Below are 9,501 nucleotides of genomic sequence, written 5' to 3' on the forward strand. Positions count from 1 at the left end.
TGCATTACCGTGTAATTGAAGAGGACGACAGCAATCCCGGTGAAAAGGCCAACGAAGGAAGCGAAAAAAACGGGAGAATTAAGAAATTGTAACAATGAATTTTGTTCTTCTTGTATGAGAAGAAGAGCAGGGTCAGGCGGGGCTTGCAGAGATGAGCGTATTCTAGATTCATCATCATCATCATCCTCGTCATCAGCATCATCAATGGCCTCCTCTTTGCCCAGGCGGGTATGATGCCTACAAGTATCTTTATTGGGATGAGAAGATGGAAGAAGGCGAAGACATCTCCGGCGGCAGGAAGAATAAGGCTGGAGGTGCAGCAGAAAAGAATTTAGGCGGATTAATGATGCATTAATGGCCAAAGTTGTGCTGGTGGGAGAAGATGTTAGCCGAGGTTTCGGGGTAGCTGCCGAGAAGAGAAGGGTGTGATGATGCACATACATAGAATACATGGTGAACAGTGGAGTTAGTGGCAAATTAAACGTCGGCGGTGGTAGGAAATAAACAAAATCCCACCCGGTCTCACAACGGAGGCAAATATTGCTGCGACAGCCGCAACGGCAGGCGGCACCAATGGCAGCATCATAACCCAATCTGTCTCGTTATCCACAGAGAGACGGCGGCGCTTCCAGTTTCACAGAGTGTGTCTGTCTGTGGCCATCAGTGATCGGTCATTTATGCCCACTCCTATCTATAATAATAATAAGTGGGAATCCGATCAAAAATAATAATAATAATAATAATAATAACCGGGAAGTTGGAGGTGGGTTTTCCATTTTGGTTCGTTCGAACTATTTAATTATACTAGTTTAGACCTTATTATAAAAATGTCATTCTTTTTTTATTAGACAATATTTATGGGAGTATTTTCGTTTTTTTCAGTATAATTTGTTATAATACTAATATTAAAAAATGATAACTTTGCACCGGAACGAAAAGAGTATATATTTTTCTTAATATTGATAGAATTTATTTTTTTATAAATATTATATAAATAAGAAAAAAATTAATTTTGGTCCAAATATAATAAAAAAAATTTCAATTTTGGTCTCTATATGAAAACTCATCGATTTTAGTCATATTATAAACAATTTCAATCAATTTTGTCCAATTATAAACAATATAATTTCAAATAATTTTGGTCTCACCGTTCAAAACCTTACGTAAATTGTTGACGTGGACGTAACGGTACACGGCCATTGAAATATACATGACCATGTGACAACATGGTCGTGTAATTCTATACGGTTGTTTACATTTATGTTTTGGTTTAAATTTTTATTTTATTTTATATTTTTTAAAAAAAAATATTTTGAATTTAGAATAGTTAATATAGTTATATAATGAAAAAAAAATTAATTATAATTCTAATATAATTAAAATGTATCAATTTTAATTCAAATATAAAAACTTATAATATATATTTATTATGATCCTGATAGACGTTCGTCACACGCTGCAAAATTAAACATAATAAACCTACTTTTAAAATAAGAATAACTTAGTATAGTTGAAGTGTCTCCTCAGGGAATTACAAATATTTTATTTTATGTTGTTTAATATATAGATATAATAGAAATGGGGTTTTGGAAATTGAAAATAAAAATAAAATAACAAGCTAAAAATCTAAGGCAAAATGATAAACTCAATAAAAATAAGCTTCAAAGTCTACAATTGAAATTAATAACTTGGACAGTGACTTTGATCATTGATAAATATTTTATTTCATTGGTTTCTAAATAATTTCGTATAATTACTGACATGCGTCTAATATCCTCTTTCTTAGTTTCTAACAATCAAGGTAAGCCCCTTAATTGCTTTCATAATTAGACTACAATTTTAGTTATGCTATAAAGAATTTATCAGTCTCACCACTTTGCGAACTAAAATAATCTATTCAATTTAACAATTATCTATACAAAATTGTTTAAATTTGATTATGTGATTTTCAAACTATGCATGTTGCTATTTGATCCAAATAGAATTAAATACCTAATGTTCATTATCTATACATTCTTACATATGTTCAGTATCTATATGTTCAGTATCTATACAACATATATCTATACATTCTTACATATATATATATATACATATATTATACATTACAAGTATGGTTCGGTATGGATTGGCGTGGCCTGTGTCTATCAGTCTATGCATAGGTAAGTTTTGGGTTATTTATTTATTTTTTAAAAAATGAAAAAAAAAATTAATTTCACTATAAAAAATAAACAAGATTGCCGCCGCAACAATTTTAATGAATTGCTGCGGAAATGTTGCAAAATTCATTTCGCACCAAATCTTTCGTGGATATTTGGGTTTGTCGCGAAAGACCATAACAAATTGTCATGGCTTTCCGCAACAATATTATCGCGGAATTCCACGACAACACATGCAACAATATTGTCGCGGCCTTCCGCGACAACAACAATATTTATATTATTCTGATATTTTTTTATTTTTTAAAAATTTTTATTTTCAAATAATAAAAATAATTATTCATATAATGATATTTTAATTTCAAAATAAAATCTAATTATCTTTTGAATAAATAAAATACAATTATATTTCAATTAATATTAATGTCAAAAAATTACATAAGAGAAAAAATATACAAAATTATAATAATATTGTGTATGTAGAATAGTTTCATCATCGTCATTTTCTTTGTTGGCATAACAGTGTCCACGTCTACTCGCTTCACCCGTCCGACTCCGACTTCCACTTTCCTCTCGACGCATTTGATAAAGATCAAATAGATTAGCCATTTGTGAATAATATGGCTCTGGCTCATTAGGAATACAATTATTAAACTTCATGGAATCGGGATTTGTAGAAAAAAATTTCATCACCTATAAAAAAAAATCAAAAATATTTATATAATTTAAAATTTGAGAATGAAAATTATCAATAATATTTAAAAATTATAATAATAATAAGAATAAAAAAAACAAACTTGATCCGTCTTTCATTAATTGTTTGTAATTGTTCTTTAATTTTCAAATGTTCCTCCATTGAGACACTTGAATAAGAGGTAGATGTGACATGTTGTGAACAAGAAGGACGAATTGAACCTTTGCTATTTTACCTCTTGAACCAAGCCCAGGAACACGATCTCTTAGGTTGAAACCACCAAATGCATCGAGAAGTTTTTTTGGATCCCGATCGGAAATAGAATTACTTTCAGAATATTTTCGTAGCTCCCCCTTAAAATTAAACATTTACAAACTATTAAATTCAATTATTCAATATGAATATATATTCTAAACAAATTTACCTCAAGAGCTGCAACATCTTGTGTAGGTATTTTATTTTATTTTTACTGTAGAACCGGTGATAAAGTTCAATTTCTGTCGTTGTGCATCCTAATTCATCGGCCTACAAGATAAATATAGTTTTTTTTTTTCAAATATGTATACAATACTCAATATATAATATTAAACTACATAAAATTAAATATTACCATATACTTTTTCGAACACGGCCAACAAATTGAGCACCCCCGCGATATTGATTTGCAATTTTTTTTTTATTTTTTTTATTTTGAGCTACCATATCCTGATATTCTGTAGAACCCCATTGCTCCTTCATTTTATCTCAATTTTCAGATTTAATCCATTGGAGACATATATTTTTGTTTCATGCGTAGCTTAAATTTCGTCTTAATAACTCACTAACTTTATTAAAAAAATAAGTCACGAATCTCAGATTCATATTGAGATTCCCACCTATAAAAATGCTGTTGAAATTTAATAATTAGAATAAATCCAATAATAAAATGGTTAATTTAAAGAAGTCGATTTTAAATATACCTTAAATATTTCAAGTCATGTGTTCCTTTGGCTATGAGAAACTTGTTTCATAAATATCCATGCTCCAGGCAAACCAGACCGAAATATATTTCCTATATTTCCAACCAAATCTGGAACCGAACTATAAATTAAAATATATTTGCATCGGGTTAGAAATCAGATTTTAAAAATATAATTAATTATATTGAAGAAATAACGGTGGATGTACTAAAATTAAAAACTCACTCAAAATTATCGGAAGTAATCTATATTTTATTATCAACAACTCCACTGGCAATATTTTGATTTTCTTCACGAATATTACTAGTGTTTCCACCTCCACCGCCACCGCCTACGGGAGGATGGTGGAAATAACGATGTTGATTGTCCATATATAAAATCTACACCCTACAGTACAAAAATAACATTAGGTTGTGGAAACACCTGGTCACTTTAGGAAGAACTTTTACATCCAAAAATCGAAGAAGATACAACGAACAGATCAAACACTAAAAAAAACTAATAAAAATGCTACCCATCAACAAGTAAATTAAATATCTAAAAACTCAGATATTTATTTAAATAAGAGCAGTCACTTTAATCATACTTTTACCTCATAATCTGTAGATGGACAATGCTCTGATCGATGACAGAAGGATTCATGTTGACTTTAGTCAAAGTGTTGCAAAGCTCTGTCTCAGTATAGACGCAAAGGGCAGTCAGGTAATGATTTAAACCGACACTGTATGATGTCTAGTATAGGAATATTTTTTGCATATGCCAAATATTGTAAAAAATCGGTGTCAAATATGGTTCCAGAGTTCTTTAGGAAATTTGATGCAACCGAGTATTTGTTTATAACCAACTAGCAATCTACTACGACCGTGGCTCTTTATGAAAAATATATCACAAACAAATTTTGAGAAGATTGAAAGGAAACAAAACCAAAATGAAAATTCAAGAAGAAAAACCCATAAACACAAATGCCAGAAGGAAAACTAAAACAAATTCCAAATTCACAAACACAAACTCACAATCGATGGACGAAGTTGCTTGAATCGTCTGCGGACTGTGCGCGGGGACTTGATCGACAAATGTGAGGCTGTGAACGACGGGTGTGAATGCGAAGAATGAATTAGGGTTAAAATATTTTAGAAATGGTTGGAGGCTGGAGGAGTAAGTTTGGGGAGCGGGCATGAAAATGTATAAATTTAGATTTGTCCTTTCGGTTTCGAACCGCCGCTTTGCCCGTTTTTGAACCAACGGTTACGGTTCAATGCAAACCGGGCAGTTCGGCGTTTTGGCTTTCTGTGTTTTCTTTAATTTGGCAACTAGCTGATGGCGCAGGCACAACAAAGAAAAACAAGGGAAGAGGAAAAAGAACGGAAAACAATTGAAAAAGAAATGAAAGAATAAGGGTAGAAGAAGAAGAGGCGTGGCTAGTGTGGGCTGTGGCGGATGTGAAAGTTTGTTATAATAATAATAATAATAATAATAATATATTTATAATTATATTTTTTATATATTATTAAAATTTATAAAAATAAAAATAAAAATAAAAATAATAAAATAAATAAGTATTAATGATATATTCTAAAAATAGGAATTTTATAAATAAGTAAATATTATTTCAATTATTTTTTATATTGTAACAATCTAATTAATTATTTATTTATTTATATAAACTTTATATAATAAATAAATAATAAAAATATATAAGTGAAATTAAATTAAAATTAATTATTTTTAAAATTGTATAAATTAATCACAAGAGTGAAATTAAAATTAAATTTAATTATTTTTAAAATTATATTATGATGATGATAAATTTATATATTTTAATTTTATAAATTAATTTTTAAATGATAATACTTAAAAACTATTAAATAATTTATTGAAAAAACATATTTAATATTATAAAAGTTTGTCTCGAGCATCCCCATAAACAATAAAACATATATAAAATCCACTAAATTATTAATAATATTTGTTAAAGAAATTAGAAACTATATTTTTTCTTAAAATTTATTTTTTAAAAGAATGTCTTGTTCAAAAAAAAAATTATGATAATTAAAATAAAAAATAAAATAGTGTCACTGAATACCGCAACAAAATTAGATTAATTTAAAACCATTGTCACAGAAAGTTGAAACAAATTTTAAAAACATTAAAATTATTCCTTTTTTGTTGCGGATTTCCGCCGACAAATTGAAAAAAAAAATTATTGTTGTTACGTACGAAATTTAGAATTAGGTTAAAAGCCCAAGGTAAAAAGAAGAATGGGCCTGGCAATAGGGTTGATTGAACTGGCTGAAGGACACCGTGAGGAAATCAAGGAAAATAAATTTATTTATTTATTTCTAAGGAAAATACAGGTCCTCAGGACGGAAGTTTCTTAGGTCGGTAGGTCCTCAGGACGGAAAGACCTCAGGACGGAAGGTTCTTAGGTCGGTAGGTCCTCAGGACGGAAAGACCTCAGGTCGGAAGGTCTTCAGGTCGGGAGGCCCTCAAGATGGAAAGACCTCAAGTCGGAAGGTCTTCAGGTCGGAAGGTCCGCAAGACGGAAAGACCTCAAGTCGGAAGGTCTTCAGGTCGGGAGGTCCGCAAGACGGAAAGACCTCAAGTCGGAAGGTCTTCAGGTCGGGAGGTCCGCAAGATGGAAAGACCTCAAGTCGGAAGGTCTTCAGGTCGGGAGGTCCGCAAGACGGAAAGACCTCAAGTCGGAAGGTCTTCAGGTCGGGAGGTCCGCAAGACGGAAAGACGATGAGTCGGAAGGTTTTCAAGTCGGGAGGTCCTCGAGACGGAAAGTCGTCGAGATGGGATATCCGCAGGTCGGGTAAACTGTAGGTCGGATAGAAGGAGGAGTCGGACAAACGCGGAGGCCTTTGATCAAAGACAGGGGGCGGTTGATATGGAGGTCGGCCCAAGTGGGGTCGGGCGAAGAAGTAGGTCGGACGAAGGACGAAGTCGGGCCAAAAGAGCGGAAGGTCTGTGGTCGGCTCAAGGAGTGAAATATAGGGAATTTTGGTCTGCTGGGGACACGTGTCAGCATGAGAAAGGTTGGAAGACGGTTGAGAAGGAGATGTTGTAACCGTTCGGGTGACGGTTTTCAGTACGGTTTCCCAGGGAATATTTAAGGATTTGGATCATCATTTGGCAAGGTATCTTCAATCAACTTCAACAAAGCAAAGTCAGATTTGGGGATCACCACTTTAAATTTCAGTCTTTTATTTTCCAGTTTATTTTCTGTACGTTACAGTGTTTAGAGATTCCTAATCTCAGGCACTAATTAATCAAGTTTAAGGATATTTTTAATATCTTTGAATTTTACTTTATTTTTGTTGAAAAATTACATCAACAAATTGGCGACCACAGTGGGAGCAAGACAAAATTGCTCATTCCAATTCCGGCGATAATTTCATACGTCTTAGATCCGGCCGAATCATCGGAAGGGTTATGGCAGGTTCACAACCGCAATCATCTTCGACACCGGTGGGAGAATCCGTTCCGCCACCCATTGTGCCAAATGCCGGGGAAATCCCACAACCACCAACTGATTGGTGGTCTTATGTTCAACAAATGAACAACCAGCATACCTTGGTTATGCAGAATATGTTGCGTGAGCAACAAACGAACATGTTGCGTGAGCAACAGAGTCAGTTGCAGAACATGATAGATCAAGCACTGTCAAGGGTTAGTCTTCAACCCACTCAAACGCCACCAGGAGTGTCACCGTCCAGACCACAGGCAAATTTCGCAGGGCCATCATTCGTGGATAGTACATTCCCAAGTGCCACAAATCCCAACCGAATGGATAGGGGAAAATCTCCTTTGACTTTTCCCAACAATGTTCCATTGGGACCAAGGGTTACCAATCCGCAGCCGAGCAATACAAGGGAGGACAGGCCTGAAGGATATATACATGATCCTATTCATATTCCTGTGCAGGATCCGTTCCAAGTTCCTGATCATCAACGCTTTCATGTAGATCCTGACGAGATTGCACATATATTAGGGATCAGTATGGATTAACTCCTCAGATGGCTAACCGCCCTGCATATCAGAGACCTTTCCCAGAAAGGATCATTAATGAACACCCTCTCCCAAGGAATTTTCGACCACCCGACTTTCATGCATTCTCAGGGGAGGACGGATCTTCCACCATAGAACATGTTGGTCGGTTCACAGCACAATTAGGAGAAGTTGGCAATAACCCTTTTTATAAGTTACAGCTGTTTGGTTTATCTCTTACTAGAACGGCGTTTTCGTGGTTTGTAAGTTTGCCTCCAGGACAAATTCAGACATGGGAAGGACTGGAGATGGCATTTCACGCTAGATTCTTTAATCCTTTACCAGTTGTTTCTTTAACTGATTTACTTGAATTGAGACAGTATCCAGAAGAAACTGCTTCACAGTTTATAGAAAGGGTGCGATTGATGAAGGGACGATGTCCTACGGTAATCAGTGAGAAAGAGATGACCAATTTAGTGGTCCGGAATATGCATAATCGTTTAAGAAAGGCACTCACTGCCCTGGATGTTGAGGATTTGGCAAGTCTTGCATCCAAGGCAGGACGTCTAGAGTCTTTGTTCAGAGAGGAAGATCAGCATAACAGGCGTAATAGAGGCCAACATATGGCGAGTATGGGAACAGAAACATGCGACTTTGATTTTAATCAGTCAGAAGAGATGGCAGCCGAAATCCTTTCTGGAAAACCGTATGTATGTCCTAAATTGAAGCCAGTACCAGGATCTGAAGGAAAGGAGCAACCGACCTTTGATAGTTCGAAAGCTGATGAAATCTTTGATATCCTACTGACTGATGGGCAGATCCGTATTCCAAAGGGCCAAAGACTTGCCACTAAAGAAGAAATCAAAGGGAGACCATATTGTAAGTGGCATAATTCTTTCACACACACTACAAGTCAGTGTACTCATTTTAGGAAGGAAATTCAAAAGGCCATCAAGACAGGTCGGCTCAAATACATCACTCTAGGTGTAGACCAGCAACCGTTTCCGAATGTAACAACGGCAATGGTTGACATCCAACCAAGTTCGGAAACAAGGAAAAGTTCGGCCAACGATGGACAAAAAGGGGAACGAAACCAGCCAAGCCCCGAAACAAAAAAAGGAAGTCGGCCAAACAGCAGCCGACCGGAAGAACGACTCAAAATTTGTGAGAAGCCAGTTGCTGAAAAGTGGGACCATCCAGATGGTTCTTTTAATGTGGAGGTGAAAGAAAAGGTTTTGATACGTGATCACCCGACCAGAAAAACAGGGTCGGTCGGGAGCAATTGGGCTCGAAATAAAAAGCCTTTACCAGTTGATATAGACCCTCGTTTCCCGGGTATGAATCGTACACAGATTCGCAATGCCAAACGCAGGTATGCTGCAAAGTATGGGAAAAGAGGTCCTTCAGCAAAACAACTAACCGACGGACAAAAAGCAGCCGACCACTTGGCAGGAGATCAGTCCATTCGGATCTTTACAGAACAAACGACCAACGAGCAGGGAGTAACCATTCAGTCTCCAGTTGGTCGGTCCAGTCGGGTCTGGTCAGGAAAGCAACCGAATGACGGATTAGGCGCTTCCGACCATACCAAAAGAAGTTCGTCGGGACTGGGGAAAGGTAAAGGTGTGGCAGATGAAATAATTAAAGGTTTTAGATGCCAACATTGTGAACGAATCAACATCAATCCATCTCTTGAAGA

At 35.3% G+C, this 9,501-nt stretch overlaps 1 protein-coding gene and 2 long non-coding RNA genes across 8 annotated transcripts in view; 1 reads left to right on the plus strand and 2 right to left on the minus strand.

Annotated features, from left to right (window-relative positions):
• The window catches only part of LOC127255222 (chloride channel protein CLC-e), a 32,084-nt gene extending 31,407 nt beyond the window's left edge, over positions 1-677 (minus strand). Inside the window, exon 1 of one of the 2 annotated variants that reach the window (XM_051280669.1) lies at positions 517-677. Coding sequence is in view for 1 of the 2 variants with exons in the window: in XM_051280668.1 (XP_051136625.1) it covers positions 9-452 (444 nt within the window). In the remaining variant the exon portion in view is untranslated. Of the gene's footprint in view, positions 1-8 lie in introns of both variants that reach the window. The other variant, XM_051280668.1, reaches the window with a different exon arrangement.
• A 1,915-nt stretch (positions 678-2,592) lies between these two features.
• LOC127255112 (uncharacterized) lies at positions 2,593-5,223 on the minus strand. 5 transcript variants are annotated; one of them, XR_007839576.1, is made up of 7 exons: positions 4,826-5,223; positions 4,405-4,483; positions 4,038-4,199; positions 3,813-3,933; positions 3,278-3,378; positions 3,089-3,206; positions 2,593-2,852 (listed from the first exon to the last, which is right to left on the minus strand). It is a non-coding gene; the product is annotated as an uncharacterized LOC127255112 (long non-coding RNA). The 5 variants fall into 5 exon arrangements; XR_007839577.1 differs by having other exon boundaries at positions 3,278-3,739; XR_007839575.1 differs by having other exon boundaries at positions 3,464-3,933.
• Positions 5,224-6,046: 823 nt separating this feature from the next.
• Positions 6,047-7,034, plus strand: LOC127255095 (uncharacterized). Its single transcript, XR_007839571.1, has 3 exons — positions 6,047-6,166; positions 6,207-6,270; positions 6,335-7,034. It is a non-coding gene; the product is annotated as an uncharacterized LOC127255095 (long non-coding RNA).
• Positions 7,035-9,501: the final 2,467 nt, after the last annotated feature.

This window comes from Andrographis paniculata, unplaced genomic scaffold (genome assembly GCF_009805555.1).
Source record: "Andrographis paniculata isolate CXL003 unplaced genomic scaffold, ASM980555v1 Contig53END, whole genome shotgun sequence".
NCBI lineage: Eukaryota > Viridiplantae > Streptophyta > Magnoliopsida > Lamiales > Acanthaceae > Andrographis > Andrographis paniculata.